Source organism: Lactuca virosa, chromosome 5 (genome assembly GCF_052849685.1).
Source record: "Lactuca virosa cultivar CGN04683 chromosome 5, Lactuca_virosa_CGN04683_v6, whole genome shotgun sequence".
In the NCBI taxonomy this organism is placed as follows: Eukaryota; Viridiplantae; Streptophyta; class Magnoliopsida; order Asterales; family Asteraceae; genus Lactuca; species Lactuca virosa.
In genome coordinates, this window is record NC_136430.1 from 61217390 (window position 1) to 61236350 (window position 18961).

At 38.6% G+C, this 18961-nt stretch overlaps 2 protein-coding genes across 2 annotated transcripts; one reads left to right on the top strand and one right to left on the bottom strand.

Moving 5' to 3' along the window:
• Positions 1-798: 798 nt before the first annotated feature.
• Positions 799-6069, bottom strand: LOC145111307 (uncharacterized). The gene is made up of 5 exons (XM_079047595.1): positions 5741-6069; positions 3388-5500; positions 2566-3261; positions 1279-2313; positions 799-1194 (listed from the first exon to the last, which is right to left on the bottom strand). The coding sequence occupies exons 1-5, from the start codon at positions 6067-6069 to the stop codon at positions 799-801; spliced, it is 4569 nt and encodes a 1522-aa protein (XP_078903721.1).
• A 7735-nt stretch (positions 6070-13804) lies between these two features.
• Positions 13805-14764, top strand: LOC145116571 ((+)-cis,trans-nepetalactol synthase NEPS1-like). Its single transcript, XM_079052904.1, has one exon. The coding sequence runs from the start codon at positions 13882-13884 to the stop codon at positions 14683-14685; it is 804 nt and encodes a 267-aa protein (XP_078909030.1). The 5' UTR covers positions 13805-13881; the 3' UTR covers positions 14686-14764.
• Positions 14765-18961: the final 4197 nt, after the last annotated feature.

Here is an 18961-nt window from a genome sequence, read left to right on the forward strand (position 1 = left end):
AGAATGAGTCAGGTGAGAGACTTTGACCAACTAAGTTTGACACTCTTTATGCATTTTTTATTATTATTTCTTTTTTTTTCTTAATGTTATACCAACAAGCAGCCCGACGTCTTCTTCTTCTTAACCCGTTCACTGTTTCTTTTCCACCATTTTTACAGAAAAACTGAAGCTTTTGATTTAACCCAATATAATGGCAAATAAATATGTAAAATCACTTCTAATTATCTCCATATCGTATAAACATATACCCATAAACAATTTTCAGTAATTCACCAAGGTAAGGCATTATTCATTTTTTTTCAAGAACTTAACATTCTAATTTTTTTTATCAATTGAATCACTATTGGCCCCAACAGAAACGTGATATGGAACCAAAACACATAATAGAATCAGACAAACCTAATCAAGCAACTTAATCAAGCTTAAATCGAGTGGTCATACCTTAATTTCAAGAAGAACTCCAAAAATCTTTAACAACTTCCACACCCGATTTCTCCTTCGAATCTCAGTCGTTTCTTGCAATTCCAGTGGGGTTTCCACTCTACTTTTCGAGCTATATATAATGCCTAAGTCTAAAACCGACGAAACCCTTTCATTTGCTCGTATTTAACTGGCCCAATCAAGGTGACGGTTTTGATCATTAAGCCTCATAATTTGTATATAATTAACCCATTAATTGTGAACTAATCCTCTTTCTTTTAAATTGATATAATCAGATTATATATATTACATATATTTTTTGACACAAGTTATTACAAACTTCCCCCCTTAGAAAAATTTCGTCCTCGGAATTTTGAATTAAGCAAATAACTGAGGGTATTTAGTCTTCATATCTCGCTCGGTTTCCCATGTCGCATCCGAACCTTTATGATACTTCCACTGAACTTTCACCAATGGTATCTCAACATTTCTTAACTTTCTGACCTTTCGATCTATAATTGTGACAGGTTCTTCTGTATATCGCAGCTTCTCATCAACCTTAATTTCTTGAAGTGGCACTTCCATGGCGGCATCCGCCAAACACTTCTTTAGATTAGAGACATGGAACGTGCTATGAATGCCCTGCATTTCCCTTGGTAGCTCCAATCGATAGGCTACTTCTCCAACTCGTTCCTTTATTATAAAGGGTCCAACGTAGCGAGGACTTAACTTCCCCCGCTTACCAAAACGAACAACGCCCTTCCATGGGGACACCTTTAACATAACTTTATCACCAACCTGAAACACTATTGGCTTTCTCCGCTTATCTGCATAACTTTTCTGCCGATCCTAAGCAACCTTAATGTTATCCCTAATCACTTGGATTTTGTCGGTAGTTTGCTGAACAAGTTCAGGTCCAGCCAACTGTTTCTCCCCCACCTCATTCCAACATAATGGAGTTCTACACTTCCTGCCATATAGAGCCTCATATGGTGCGACTTTTATACTTGCATGATAGCTATTGTTGTAGGCAAACTCAATTAACGGAAAATGAGTTTCCCACGACCCTCCAAAATCAATAACACAAGACCTTAACATGTCTTCCAAGGTCTGTATTGTCCGTTCACTTTGCCCATCTGTTTGCGGGTGGTATGTCGTGCTCAATTTTACTCGAGTACCCATTTCTCGTTGGAAGCTACCCCAAAATGTCGACGTAAAACGACTATCCCGATCCGAAATAATAGACAGTGGAACTCCATGCAGTTTCACTATCTCGTCAACGTACAATTTAGCTAACCTTTCCAACGGGTATGTCTCCTTAATCGGAAGGAAGTGCGCCGATTTAGTTAATCTATCCACAACTACCCAAATCGCGTCATAACCTTTCGGTGTCCTTGGTAACTTAGTTACAAAGTCCATCGTGATGTGATCCCATTTCCACACTGGAATCTCCATCGACTGTAACTGTCCATAAGGCCTTTGGTGCTCAGCCTTCACCTTCAAGCACGTCACACACCTTTCAACAAAATGTGCTATATCCTTTTTCATCCCTGGCCACCAGTAAGATTTTCGTAGGTCTTGATACATCTTGTTTGTTCCCGGATGGATTGAGTACTTCGACAGGTGCGCTTCCTTGAGAAGTAGGTTACGCACTTCACCCACTCGTGGTACCCAAACCCTTCCTTGGAAACACTTCAAGCCACGACTATCCTTTTCCAATGACTGTAGTACTCCCACCACTCCTTCACTTTTCCACTTCTCTTCCCTTGATGCCTCCTCCTGACTCTTCCTCAAATCATCTAGTAAGCTGGTGGTTACGTTCATTTTCATCATTCGAATCTTAGGTGGTTCTCTTCTTTCCTTACGACTTAATGCATCAGCTACCACATTTTCCTTCCCTGGATGGTACAATATCTCACAATCATAATCTTTTAATAGCTCCATCCACCGTTGTTGTCTCATGTTCAAATCTTTCTGATCAAACAAGTATTTCAGACTCTTATGATCAGTGAAGATCTGACACCTTGTCCCATACAAATAGTGTCTCCAAATCTTTAAAGCGAACACTACTGCAGCCAACTCCATATCATGCGTTGGGTATTTACGCTCGTGAGCCTTTAACTGTCGTGAGGCATAAGCAATCACCTTACCGTTTTGCATCAAAACACACCCCAAGCCTAACTTTGATGCATCACTATAAACAACAAAGCCATCATTGCCTTCTGGTAAAGATAATACTGGTGCACTGCTAAGCTTTTCCTTTAAGACGTTAAAGGCATTATCTTGCTCTGGCTTCCATTCGAACTTCACATTTTTCCTTGTCAGAGTAGTTAGCGGTGCAGCTATGCGCGAGAAGTCTTGTATAAACCTTCGATAGTATCCTGCCAACCCAAGAAAACTTCGAACTTCTGATGGGGTTCTTGGTGGTTCCCACTTCTCAATCTTTACTGGGTCCACCTTGATACCATGTTCGTTTACAACATGTCCCAAAAACTGGACTTCCCGAAGCCAAAACTCGCACTTCGAAAATTTGGCAAATAATTTTTCTTTCCTCAATAAACTAAGTGTTAGCCGCAGATGTTGCTCATGGTCTGCCTTACTTTTAGAGTATATCAATACGTCATCGATAAATACAATTACAAACTTGTCTAGGTATGGCTTGCACACCTGGTTCATCAGATCCATGAATGCAGCTGGTGCATTGGTCAAACCAAATGGCATTACTAAAAACTCGTAATGACCATACCTAGTTCGAAAGGCTGTCTTCGACACATCTTCTTCTCTGACTTTCAGCTGGTGATACCCCGACCGCAAATCGATCTTTGAGAAGTAACTTGCCCCCTGGAGTTGATCGAATAGGTCATCAATTCTCGGTAATGGATACCGGTTCTTTATAGTCACCTTGTTTAACTCCCTGTAGTCAATGCACATTCGCATTGTCCCATCCTTCTTCTTGACGAATAGTACTGGTGCACCCCACGGTGAGGTACTGGGCCGAATAAAACCCTTGTCGAGCAAATCTTGCAACTGAGCCATCAACTCCTTCATTTCGGTTGGTGCTAACCGATAGGGCGCACGAGCTATCGGTGCTACTCCTGGGGTAAGATCGATTCGAAACTCCACTTGCCTATCCGGTGGCAAGCTAGTTAGGTCATCAGGGAACACATCTTGGAACTCGCGTACAACTGGTATATGTGTTATTTCAGGCTTGTCCTGCTTGGCATCGAGAACATATGCCCAATAACTTTGACACCCTTTCTTTAGATAACGAGTTGCCTTAGTCACTGATATCAAAATAGAGTCCTTAACTCGCCGATCACCGTAAATCTTTACCATTCCTTTTTCTGGCACCCAAACTTGAACAATCCTATTTTCACAATCTATAATCGCTTGGTTTTTCGACAACCAATCCATCCCTATAACAATATCAAAATCACCTAGGGCTATAGGTAATAATTTTAACGGTAGCACACTACCTTCTATTTCGATAGAGCAATCATCATATTCCTCTCTTACTACTACCCAATGATCGTCAGCAGTTTCAATTTCTAAGGTATGTTCTAGAGTCTTTGCATTTCTACCCAGGTTTTTGCAAAAAGTAGTAGACACAAAAGATCTATTTGCACCAGAATCAAATAACACCCTAGCATGAATTGAGTTTACTAGGAAAGTACCTGTCACCACATCCGGGGTCTCCTGAGCCTCCTGAGCCGTCATGCGAAAAGCTCTAGCTTTTGGTCTACCGGTGTCAGCCTTTTTATCCGCCGACCGATTGTCTGTTATTCTGCCTTGATTGTTGTTACCTTTACTCTTGGGACATTCCGACTTAATGTGGTTAGGGGATCCACACCCGTAACATACCCTTCCTGTCTTACATTCTGTGGCTATGTGCCCTGGCTTCCCACACTTGTAGCAAACTTTCTGATTCATGTTACACTCCCCCTTATGATAACGGTTGCATTTCGGACATTGCTTTACTCCAGAGCTTTGATCAACCTTACGTTCTTGTCCTGAAGTCTTGCCTTTCTTCGGATCATTATTCGTACCATCCCATTTTCTTTTCCCCAAAGCCCTGTCTTCACCTTGACGATTCTTCTCACGTTCGCGACCTTCTGCAGCATCAACTGCAGACTGGAAAGTACCCGGTTTTTGAATTTGCACAAATTCACGGATAGCTGTTCTCAATCCCCATATATAGCGTTCCACCCTTCTTTCTTCTGTAGAAACGTAAAATTCGGCAAACCTAGCTTTCTCTGTGAACTTAGTGGTGTACTCTCGCACAGTCATATTCCCCTGTTCCAACCTCAAGAATTCTTCCTCCAACTGTTTAACCGCTGTACGAGGGCAAAACTTTTCTTTAAAAATTCTTAGGAACTCATCCCATGACATATTCTTGGCCGCCTCACGCCCCCTAACCTCCTTCACCATTCCCCACCAATGTATTGCCTCCCCCTTTAGCATTGTCGCAGCATAAATCACCTTGTCCTCATCCGCACACTTGCTAGTATCGAACGTTCCCTCAATCTCCATGATCCATGTTGATGACAAAACGGGATCAATTTCTCCGTTAAAAATGGGTGGCTTGCAGTTCATGAACGTCTTGTAACTACAACCCCGCCGATCGTGGTTGCCATGATGCCTTGTGGGTTGTGCAATACTTGGTTCACGACTCATATTTGGTGTACTGTACTCGTAGTCCTCTTCACCTCTTCCCAAGTTACCTTCATACTCACCCATTATTGCTTCTCGTGCCTGAGCAATTACATCTGGTAAGGTGTCTCGAATTGCTCGAGCAATCTCATCAGCCAACTCCTCTCTAGTGATCGTGTTTGCCGCACGACCCCTTCCACGACCTCGACCTCGACCGCGGTGGGATCCAGAGCTACCATGGGCCGATTGTACAGGTATCGGTGCTGTAACAGCCCCTCGGCCTCTTCCTCTACCCCTACCTCTTCCTTGGCCCCGTCCACGACTAGCGTTTGGGTTCAGTGGGGTTTCTGGAACATCTCCTGGTGCTCTAACATAAGCTCCAATTGGGATGCGTTCTTCCTCCGGAGTGACCCTAGTGAACCTCCCAGATCTTCATGAAGACATATCAACTACATATTTATGTTTATAACACAATAAGTATAACAAACATAAATTTTATTCCAAATTATTAAAACTTCAAAAATAGACATATGTCTTGTTCACATCAAGTCACTCAAGCCAACAACCAAGAGAAATAATAAAAAAAAAGACAAATCATTGCACTCCTACTTTCTAATTTTTAAAAACGATGTCATCATATTTCAATATCCTCTTTCCCTCCTTCAAGTACCTCCTTATCTTTTTAGCTTTTCGATCTCCGGGACCACTTTGAATGACCAGCACCTCGGCCTGAGGTGGTTCTCTTCCAACCACCTTATCTAGGAATCCGTAAGTCGCGGCCTTGGCTTGTTTTGCCCGAGCCACAAACCCTTCCCACAACTTAGTGATAGTGGGTTTCCTTAGCTCCAACACCTCCTGTTCCAACCTTCGTATCTTGCGTTTACTTTTCTCAACAGCATCAACCCTTATTTGGTTCTCCTGTACGAGCCTTGACCTATGTTCATCTATCCCTTCAATCTTTCTTTTCAAACTATGAATCTCGAGTTGTGCCTGTGGCATTTCATCTTTATAAAGTCACTCCCAATAGGTACCAGGACTAGTTGGCGTGTACTCCACATAGGGCATATGGAACGTTTCGTATCTTTGTTCCACATGGTACTCCACGTGATTTCCCTCGGGTTCCTCTTCGGGGTCTTCTTCGGGTTCCTCATCAGGGTCTTCTTCGGGCTCCTCCTCAGGATCTTCTTCGGGCTCCACCTCGGATTCCACATCCTCGTCTTCTTCATCCCGTTCAGAGAGGCTGAGTGGAGTCGTTGGTTCCAGACTGCCTTCCGAATCAGAGAGCTCTAACTCGGCCTTCAACTTCTCGTGGGGAAGTAACCCACTAGTACCCTCAACTGACACCCCACCATCGACGATTGCCTTTCCACGATCCATAGTACCTACAAACGAGACGCATTCCAGATTAGGCGATGTACCGCTCCTCCCGTTTAAGCTTAGGCGTCAATTCAACGACTAATCTGCTTAAACAACTCTCTGATACCAACTTGTAACGCCCCAAATTTCAAATATAAATGTAACTTAACATAGTCCCAAAATTTCCAAAAATCAAGATTCAAATACAAATGTAATTATTAATAATAATAGCGGAAGCAAATAGAAATTTAATTAAACACTTGGTGCGCTACGTCTTCCTCAAAACTTGTCGCCTTCTTCAAGTCTGAACTTTATCCTTTCCATTCCCGCTGCCACTTGCTACGTTATTTCCTGGGTTGCGTGCATTTAAAGATTCTAATGGGTAAGCCTTGGGCCTAGTGAGTTCGTGGTTTTCATGCATACTGACGTCAATAAAATAAAAATAATGCAACAATTTATCAATATAATTCTTTTCATTTCTTTCCACCCTTGATGACACATTAGGGAACTACTGTCATTTTCAGGGAACAAGTCCCTCCGCCGGGCACAACAAATATGCTTACGGCTAGATAAACAGAGCGTAAGCTCTCCGCCGCGTACTAACACCCTGTACGACGACTAATAATAAGACCGTGTAAATACACCTGTTCCCTATATGTCACCCACCATTTCCACCATTTTATATGAAATAAATCACAAAATTTCACACAAATATTCATAGCAATAACAACAGTAACATATAATTGCAAATAATTTAGAATCAACTTTTCATGCAAGCAACCACAAAATTCACACGAAACTCACCTTGTTGGCGTTTAGGTCTTAACCAAAGCTTGACACGCTACAAGCACCCTACATTCCACCAATAAATTTTCCTAAGGCAACAATCCTAGAAAAACATCCTATGCGATCATTTTGGTTCCGATATCCACGTGTTTCGTTCGACCAAAATAGTGATTGTTATTTAAATATGTTGAATACGATGTTTATAATAACCTTCTCGAAATATATATATAATTAAATAACAAGGTTTCACCTTTAATCGTTAATATTGGAAAATACTTAATATAACAATAAATAATGTATTTCTTCGAAAAAATGGTATTTCCATAATCTTAACGCATTTGAACAAAAGAAAAGAAAACATATGGTAAACATCTTTTGTACGTTCCAAATTAACCATTTGTAAGTTGGAAATAAAGAAATGACAAGTCATAAGAAAACAAAGGACCACATATGTAATATGTAGTTTCGAAGAATGAGTCAGGTGAGAGACTTTGACCAACTACGTTTGACACTCTTTATGCATTTTTTATTATTATTTCTTTTTTTTCTTAATGTTATACCAACAAGCAGCCCGACGTCTTCTTCTTCTTAACCCGTTCACTGTTTCTTTTCCACCATTTTTACAGAAAAACTGAAGCTTTTGATTTAACCCAATATAATGGCAAATAAATATGTAAAATCACTTCTAATTATCTCCATATCGTATAAACATATACCCATAAACAATTTTCAGTAATTCACCAAGGTAAGGCATTATTCATTTTTTTTCAAGAACTTAACATTCTAATTTTTTTTATCAATTGAATCACTATTGGCCCCAACAGAAATGTGATATGGAACCAAAACACATAATAGAATCAGACAAACCTAATCAAGCAACTTAATCAAGCTTAAATCGAGTGGTCATACCTTAATTTCAAGAAGAACTCCGAAAATCTTTAACAACTTCCACACCCGATTTCTCCTTCGAATCTCAGTCGTTTCTTGCAATTCCAGTGGGGTTTCCACTCTACTTTTCGAGCTATATATAATGTCTAAGTCTAAAACCGACGAAACCCTTTCATTTGCTCGTATTTAACTGGCCCAATCAAGGTGACGGTTTTGATCATTAAGCCTCATAATTTGTATATAATTAACCCATTAATTGTGAACTAATCCTCTTTCTTTTAAATTCATATAATCAGATTATATATATTACATATATTTTTTGACACAAGTTATTACACCAATAACCACCACCCTTTTTCCTTTTGGCAACCACCACCCTTCACCTCAGGAACTCACCATATGTGTTCCTATTTCGAATTTTAGAAATAACCAAACACCATAATCATAAACAAACCAAACCACCCAAATCAAACATCAAACACCAAACCTGTGTTCCAGAAATTGAAATTGATATCAAAACCAAACTTGTTTCCTTATTCGAATTTTAGAAATCAAAACAAACACCACAATAAAAAACAAACCAACCAAACACCAAACATCAGTTATAGAAATGAAAATCGAAATCAATTGTGTCCTTATTTCGAATTTTTGAAATCAAAATCAAACCTAGGATCGATCTACATAGCTAGGGATGTACACACATGGGGTTGTGAGGCGGAGTAGATGCAAATCAGAGTAGATAATGGTGGTTGTCACTAACATTTCCAACGAGAGAAGGAGGATTCAGAAAAGCTTTGGGTTGCACACATAAAATCATCCAACCTCAAACCTGGAAATCAAATAACCCTTCTGGTATGATGACGACTTGAGGTACATTGTGACATCCCCATTTTCGAGGCCAGAAAAGACCGATTTTGTTTATGCTTTATAAAAATCAGAGTACTTGTTTTAATAAAAATGTTGCGGAATTTGTTCCCAGTAAAACATGATAAATACGTTATCAAAGCATTTCCGAAGAAATGTATTTTTTTTATTCATTTTAAAACACTTGGGATGTCTTGGTCAATACAGAAACATAAGCATAAACATAACTTACATTCATTTTCACTAGTGATTTATATCTCCTTAATCTCTCAGTGTATTGTAACTTCGTATCGACACCTGTGATACAAATAAGCTTGAGTGGGTCAGGTTGGGAAACCTGGTGAGTACATAGGGATTTCAATCCCACAATGTTATATCATATAATTTAGAACTCACAAAATATACAATTTCACCATATATATACATAAGCAACTCTTACCCCACCCCGTTAATCCTTACAACGAAACTATCCATACTCTCAGACCTTAAATTTTACCTCTTACTTAACCCATACTCTCGGATCTAATTCATGCTCTCGGATAAATAATTGTGCCCATTCCATACTCTCGGATTAGGGACAAGTGTCTATGTGAAATCCATTCTCCCGGATTAACGACGGATGACTATGTCCTATCCATACTCCCGGACTGAGGACGACTGACTGTGTCTTAATCCATACTCCCGGACTAAGGACAACTGACTATGTCTTAATCCATACTCCCAGATTAATGACAGTTGGCTATGTCCAATCCATACTCTCGGACTAGGGACAATGACTATGTCTAATCCATGCTCCCGGATCAATGACATATACTAAAGTTCTATTCTCTGAGTATAACTCACTCGTACTCGTAAGAAAATACTACCAAATATTCCTCATAATTAATTTAGGTTTACTCTTTATCCTAAATCATCATATATAATCAGGTATGATCTTTAACACGTATTTCAGGCAACATCAAATAACTCATACATAAACATATATTTAATACTTCAATCAATACTTGTATTAAAATTATGTTCATGAAAGGGACTATGCACTCACCTGATAAGGTGGTGACTCGGTACTCGGACGACACTTCGTTTACTTTAAACAACTCCTTTGACAGAACCTAGTATCATTACCACTAGAGTTTAGTCTAATGCTCGACGAGACTAATTAATAGTCTAACTATTATTACTATTATATAAGCGTTAACACAATACTTTTCACTCACTATGTACAGGTAGGGGCCAGACATGGAACATCGGAGGGCAGGATCATTTTGGCATATAGCACTTCTGAAATCCAGCAACCCAAGCGGCCCTCCAAACCAGATTCCCCGTACCGCGAGTGGTTAATTAGATATTATAACGACACTTATATAACTCATAATAATAGCCCAAATATTTATTATAAGGTCCTAATAACATTACTATATTTAAATAAAAACTATATTTAAAATAGTGTAGACTTATCTTACCTATGAGGAGGTTTGGATAGAAGCTGAGCTCTGCAGGGGCAGAACTTCCTAGCCGAAAGCTCTTCTTCTCGAAGCCGTCGAGCGCTCCGGGGCTTTCTTCTAGCGCTAGGGGAGTTTTGGGAGGTTTAGAGAGAGAGAGAGAGAGAGAGAGAGAGAGAGAGAGAGAGAGAGTAGAGAGAGAAGGGTGGAGGTGTGAAGAAATGAGGGTGGAAGGGGTTGTATTTATAGGGTGAAGTATGGCTGAAGTTGGTGCCACATGTCACCATCTTGTGGCAAGCCTTGGGGAGAAAACAATGGCCAAGATTGTGCCACGTCACCCCTTTTGCCGCAGCACCCTGCCGACTTCTAAACCCCGTAACTTTTGCATACGAGCTCCGTTTCCGACGTTCTTTATATCCACGCGTAGGTAAAAAAAGATCTACAACTTTACTTTTGACTCCGTCGGCTAATTCCCAACTGATCTTAAATTTAACAGTATGAGGAGATTATACTGTTAAATGACTGCGGAAAATTCGTAACTCTTTCATACAGACTCCGTTTTCATCTGTCTTTTTATCGTTGACTTCCTATTAATGAGATATGCAACTCTCATGTAGGTCACGTAGGCCAAAAACCGCTCGATCTAAAATTCGAGTTTCGGGCCGTGCACTGCCATGCCAAATCTTAGAAAATTCATAACTTCCTCATACGAAGTCAGATTTGGGCGTTCTTTTTATGCACGCTCTCGGTTTAACGTATACTACAACTTTTGTTTAGATCGCTAAGGCCAAAAAGTCCTCTATCGTAAATTCACTATTTACGTCTCCCGGTGCCGTGCCGGTTTTGCCGTAAAACTTCAACGGGCCATAACTTCTTCGTTATAACTCGGATTTCTGCGTTCTTTATATATACGGAACCCTTGTAACATATACTACCACTTGGTTAAGATTAATCCTTCTAATAATATTCCATCAATAACTCATTTTTGATGCTTATTGTCTCTAAATTGACTAGCCCGAATCTACGGGCGTTACATACATGTTCGATGTCAGATTTAGAGGTGTAGGTGCTTCGGTGGCAAGGGAAGAAACCTGGAAATGGATGGTGAAAAATCGATGGTGTGCATCTGGGTTCCCAAAATCCTTGAGCAAAAAATGAAATTGTTGTAGCTGATGTATATGAATGAAATTTTTGTGGGCGACGTGCAGAGGTGGAGAAGAACAACATAGTTGCAGATTTCGACGACTTTAGAGTTGCAGGTTTCCGGTGGATTTAGGGGTGTAGGCTTCCAATGGTGGTGTTTACATGCTCGCTGATGGTGGTGACTTTAGAATCGCATGTTTCTGGCGGCGGCTCCGACAAGGACTTCAGGGTAGATCGGTGCTTTACGGTTGAGTTTAGAGGGAGAGATATGGTGAGCTTACAAGTTACAATCGATGGCTTCAAATCTAGAAGGGAAGGGGTGGGTTGGGGGTTTGGAGATGCGTGGGGCCCAAGTTTTTTTAATAATATCTAAAATAATTTTATGAAATAATCTTTAATTTTAAATATATAAAAAATCCGATAAGGATATAATAGTCATTCCATGTCTATCAGGGACGAAAATCGCACCAAAAAGAAACTATAGGGACGGTCTGAATGCAAAAAAAAATAGAGACTAAACACGTAATTTGGCCAAACCATTGTGACGATTTTAGTAATTTGTTCAAATTATTATCATCATTTCTCTGACACCCACCCATCCACCAACCCTTACACCAATGTCGCCCTATAACCGCACCTCACACCTATACCCACAAGCTCACCTCATCCTAACACCCAAACTCATAAACATACACCCTACTCACATCCACCCACCTACACTTCATCCCTACACCCATCCAGGCATCCAACTCTCACACCCACCCCCACCTCCCCACCCCATTTTACCTATATAATACACCACCTTCAACCTCACCCTACCTAAATGGCCACACCCACCCACTCTTAAACACACATTGCCCTCACCCAACTTTAACGTCTACATCCATACATACACTCCTTCCCCGTCAACCGCCAACCCTCACCCTCCCTCATATCCACCCTAAACCTACACTCACACTTACTCGTTTACTTCCACAAGCTCACATAAGTTTGAACGGATAAAAGTTTATTTAATGAAAGTTTATAATTTATTAAAATAAATATAAATTATAAAAAATTAAGAAACGAACATGTCGGTCATATTACAACATTGACTTTCTAATTCTTTTGACAAATCCGCAAATCAAACAAAAAAAAAACAGATTTTATTCCATATCAGTGGTTACATATTTCAATTCCTTCAAATTTTGTGAGAATCTCTCTGACACCAACCTTTGTTTATACAAACATAAGAATAATAGTCCTTTTGTATATGTTTATAAATTAAACTACTCAAAAGCTATATGCAATAGAGTTAAGACACTTTATATATATACCATGCCTAAATGTCATTTGGTTCTAGAAGGAAATGCATTTTTGTCATTTTTCTTATATCGCTTAGACAAAATTGCAAATATGGTTCATGTCGTTTGTTATTTTCTTTGAGGTAAGGTATAAAGCTATTTAAAATTGTAGAGATAGTCTAGTTTAATTGTGGATTTAGTCCCTATTAAAATTAAAAAGACTAGATTGGATGGTGATTGGCGATCCCACCGAAAGCGTTGACGCCGTTAGAAGGGTTTTTGTAGTTTTTGTATATTTCCGATGTTAATAGATAATATAAATTTATAGTGTTATTTTTAGGTAGCAGGTGAAATCCCAAGTATCCCTGGGTTTATAATGAACAAAAATAAAGAATGCGAAGTGAATGGCAAGGTTGTTGGTGCTAATTCAAAATAGAGTGTGTTATACATGTGCTTTAGTCAACATGTTTTGACATACAACTGGAATTCAGATTGTATATTTAAATATCATTTTTCATGTTATCGGTTTGCATCATTGGAGTCCGGTTTTACATTTACGGTAAATATTTTGTAACAACTATATGATAGAATTATGATGTAAAATCATAATAAACATGAAGATTCTTATGGAAGCCTTTTATATCTTTATTCTTTATGATGATACTGGAACTCTTCTTCGCGTATGAATACTAGCTTGATTAATAAAATAAAATCTATGAAATCCTTTTTTCAAGACACTCTCATCCTTTATGTTCTCTACAAGTTTATAATCACATTTCTAGGATTGATGAGGGATACTCGCATAATAGTATAATACATTCATGCAGATTTAGGTATGTGTGAATAATAAACACAAATCGTAAATTTCACATGTTTTACGTTGAAACTAAAAGTTGAGCAAATTATAAAAAAAAAATGAAAATTAGGAGAATATATGATAAATGACAGACGTACACGATGGGTTTTGGCCCCACGCTGAGCTCGTTTTGTCTAATTTTATTCAGAGTTAAAAGTTGTTGGAATAACTCGATATCTGGAAGAGAGATCAGATGGCAGAAGTAATTGAACATACTTTGAAACTCGACCAAAAAGTATCCATAATCACCGGCGGAGCAAGCGGAATCGGAGAAGCGACAGCGCGTCTCTTCGCCAAACACGGCGCACTTATCGTAATCGCCGACATCCAAGACGAACAAGGTCAACAAGTAGCCGATTCCATCGGTTCAGAACGATGCACCTATTTCCACTGTGACGTCGCCGATGAACAGCAAGTGATCGCCGTCGTTAATTTCACCGTTAATTCATACGGTAGACTAGACATCATGTTCAGCAACGCCGGAATTCTCAGCACCTCCAAACAGACGGTTTTAGATCTCGATCTAACACAATTCGACCGCCTTTACGCCGTCAACGCCCGTGGAACTGCCGCATGCGTGAAGCATGCAGCGCGTGCAATGGTGGAGAAACGCGTGAGAGGAAACATCATCTGCACGGCGAGCGTCGCCGCCTCAAGAGGAGGGAGTTCACGGACGGACTACGTGATGGCGAAGCATGCGGTGGTTGGATTGGTGCGATCGGCGAGCAAGCAGCTCGGTGTGCACGGAATAAGAGTGAATTGCGTTTCGCCGTCAGCTGTTGTGACGTCGCTGTCGAAGAGATCGCCGGAGGCTGCGAAGAAGACAATGGAGCTATATGAGACATTGTCGAGCTTGAAAGGGATCGAATTGACTGTAGATCGTGTAGCGGAAGCTGTGTTGTTTCTGGCCTCAGAAAGTTCATCCTATATCACCGGCCACGATCTAGCGGTGGACGGTGGCCTGACAAAACTTCCGGACGCAGATGATCTGAATTGATCATGTACAAAATTTGATGCGGAGCGTACTTAGTACTTACGTGTCGTAGCTCTTTACTAATAAAAATATAATTACTAAAGATATTCTTAGTTACGATTATTAATTTATTATTCACATTGATGTTTGAAGCGAGGGGTTAACATCGAGAAAATAGAAAATAATACAATTATTTGTCACGTCAAAGTAAAAAATTCGGGGAATTTTTCAATAAACTTTTAAAATTTTGGCCATTTCAACGAAAAATCATTTGTAAAGTTGTTTTTTTAAACTAAATACAAGACAATTTAAATGCAACAATTTTCGATCAAAATTCGTAACTCAATATGAAAATAAACGGATTTGGGTTGAAAATTTTGACCCGTCAATCCGTTTATTTCATGGATTGGGTGAGTTACCGTTTCGCAGGTCATTCCGTCATCCCGACTATATATATATATATATATATATATATATATATATATATATATATATTAAAAAAACTAAAATTTTATTTATAAATTAAAGGATTATAGTCAATATACGACGTGCCCTAAGTGACTAAGTCTTAAGACTCCTAACCCCAAACCAAATTCTCGATTCAAAGTTCCAGACGTCAGGAAAGTCAAAATTGAAAAAACACATAAATCTGGGTTTCTTGAAGGTCTGGGTGTAGCCATGGATTATAGTCACCGGTTCATTTTATGTAATGAGATTTGTAACACCCTGTTCGGGATCATTTTGTGATTCAGGACCATTGCCCGGAAGTCGATTGTGTAAAGGCTTTGGGCCTTAAAGAGGCGATGTTTAGACCTTTTGGAAGGAGGTAATGATGGTTATGAGATTTAAACATCTGAATTAGGGGTGAGCAAAAACCGAACCGCAAACCGAAAAACCGCAAAACCGAGACCGAAAAACCGAAACCGAAATAAAAACCGACGGTGCGGTTTCTACCTTTGCAAAAACCGAAAGTTTTCGGTGCGGTGCGGTTTCGAGTTTTGAAAAAACCGCAAAAAAACCGAACCGCACCGATATATATATATATATATATATATATATATATATATATATATATGTGTGTGTGTGTGTGTGTGTGTGTGTGTGTGTGTAAAAGAATAAATTTTGTGAAATCATATGTGTGTAAACTAAGAGATCATAAATCTTGTTGTATGTAAAAGAATACAATAAATTAATTATATATAGTGGATTTAAAATAATATATATGTGTAGTGTGTGCAAAATAATAAAAGAAAATGTGTAAAAAAAATGCAACAAACCAATTTATTTTTCGGTTAAAAAACCGAAACCGCACCGAAAGAACCGCAAAACCGCAAGAAAAACCGCAAAACCGCACCGAAACAAAACCGCAAAGTTCGGTTTTTCATTATGTATAACCGCAACTTGCGGTTTGTGGTTCGATTAAGTCCAAAAACCGCACCGAACCGCACGATGCTCACTCCTAATCTGAATTGTGTTTTGGAGTCAAAGGGTAAAACGGAAAAAGTCATAGGCCGGGTTCTTGCATGAAATATGAATTTTTTTCGAGAAGCTTTTGGTCCAAGATATTTAGATGATATTGTAGAGTTCTTCAATACCTTTCCGTGGATATAAAGTTCGTCGAAAACGGAGTTGGAACGAAGAAGTTATGACCGTTTGAAGTTAAGACAGTTTTGGGATGAGCCGCGTATGATGGGCGTACTTAACGTGTATGTTGGGCGTATTAGGGCATCCCTAGTACACTGGGTGTAAATTGAGTACGTTGGGCGTACACGATCAGTGCTCAAACCCTATTTTCGTGGTTTGATCCCTATTTAAACTCCTTAACTCCTCAAACCCATTCCATTCTCAACCTCCACCTCTCCAACACCCTCTCTTGTAACCATAACCCTAGATTGAGCCTTGTGAGCAAAAAGAAAGTGTTTTTAAGTGCTTTGGAATGCTCTTGGTGCACCTTGGAGAAGAAGGAACTCATTGAAGAAGTGTTGGTTGCATTGGAGCTTGTAGATCCAGACTTGCTCACCATGATCTTTCTTCTAGCGGTATAAAGTTTGAATCTTGATGATGAAATTGTTAGATCTAGCTAGTTTTGGGTGTTATGAGCTTTTGGTCACTTTAAGTGCATAAAGTTTAGATCTTTAAAGTTTGTGACCTTGTTATGGATAAAGTTGGAACTTAATCCATCTAAACATCATTTTGATTCAGATATGAAGGTTGGAGACTTGTACTTAATGGATTAAGTTGAAAAAGATGCACTTTTGGATCCCTTTGAGACTTAAAGACTAGATCTTGTTTGTTTGGACCATTCTAATGGATAAAGTTGGAAACTTTATCCATTATGGAGCTATTATGAACCATAAAAATGTGATCTTGGCCCTTCTATCCCTTCCATACAAGAGTTGTGATGTCTTATTGGGTTAAGAACTTATGGTATTGGACATTAAGCACTTTATAGCCATGCAAAAGTCATAAAGTTGGAAACTTTATGACTTAGGACATCATTTTGGGCTTGGATATGAGTTTTAGACGTTACAACTTGGTATCAGAGCCTTGGTTTGAGGGATTCGGACACACTTTTGGGTATGTATGAACTCACACTGAAGAATTGGTAATCTTTTGAAAGAAAATAAGTTTCTAAAAAGATTTTTTGTAAAGAAAATAAGTTTCTGAAAAGATTTTTATAAACAAAAAGGGGGTGTGATGCGTGCAATCAGCCGAGCTCAAGTAAGTGATTCCTAGAATACGCATACATGTTGATATGATATATGATGTTCAAATGCTAGGATAAAGCTAGGGATACTTTCAGGAATTGCATGATAGATCGGCCTGATATGTGATGCCTTGTAGCCTAGGAAGCATTGGATGCTATGATTGGGAATATGTATTGGTAACAACAATCGCTAAGTGTATGCTTTAAAAGTTGTATACGGTTAGGATCATATAGCCCTAGAATGATTGATTTGGCCTTATTTCCTGTTCCTTGTCTGGTTGTGGTCCTAGAGTAGAATCTTTTACTCGATAGTCTATTTGATCCTAGATTGTGTATAATTTGCATGCATAAGGCAAGCGAGAGTAAGATTAGAAGTTCCTAGCATGGTAGTAACAAGTGAGTGTGGGATGCCCTTTGTTTGTTTTATGGCTTGGAGTTTTACTGTACGGATGCTACTTGCTTTGTGCTTTGTGGAACTCTTAGTGATGTTAGTTAATTATTAAGTGAATATGTTCAACCACATGTTGTAAGGGTTAAATTATCTCAGAGCTATGGATTTGACTCTATTGTCAACTCTTGTCTGAGTCCAACCGTTGTAGGGTTGAGTCTTTTACTCGAAGGATTATCTAAGCTTTGTTACATGTGATTGTATTCATGAAGTGGTTAGCTGACATTATTGTGAGTTTTTCAGGAGCTGATGGCAGGGTGAGGTCGGGAACCTAGGAGAGCCTAGGAAGTGCTTTAGCGGGTTGGGTTGCACTGTTTATGTAACACCCGCAGATTTGGGCTAGTCATCTAAAATATAATAAGCGTTAAAAATGATTTTTTTAAAAGACTATATAGGATAAATAATCTTAAACAAAGTAATAGTTATGGTCAACAATTGTAACTAATTTGATTTAATAAAGAAGAATTATATGAATATTATGTGTTTCATGATTATTATAATATGATAAAATAGGAAAAATCAGTCGAATCGTCCGTAAATCGTAAAATAAGTTCGCCAAAACATATATATATATATATATATATATATATATATATATATATCTATATATATATATATATATATATATATATATATATATATATATATATATATATATATATATATATATATATATATAAAGTACACGTCTTCCCGAACCCAAAAATATAAATGTCGTACAAATCCGACTCCGTATGAATTAGATATGATTTTATAATATATAAAACTCAGCCGTGCACAACGAATGTATGACGTAAAAAAGCTACGATAAGAATGATTGACTTTTAGCTAAAGCCACCAAAAAGAAAACCGTAGTACTCTTTAAAATAAGAATTTTAAGAAAAAGAATGTCAAAATCGGAATCCGGACGAGAGAGTTATAATTTTAGCAAAATCATTTAGTTTTATTAAAATATGGACGAAAAAATAATGTCAAAATTAGCCGACGGAGTCTAGACAAAAGTTGTAGATCTCGTTGATAGCTACACATGGATATAAAGAACGTCAAAAACGGAGTTCGTATAAACGAGTTATAATTTATAATAGCATATTTACATATTAAAATAAAGTATAAATCATATATATGTATACATATATATACATATG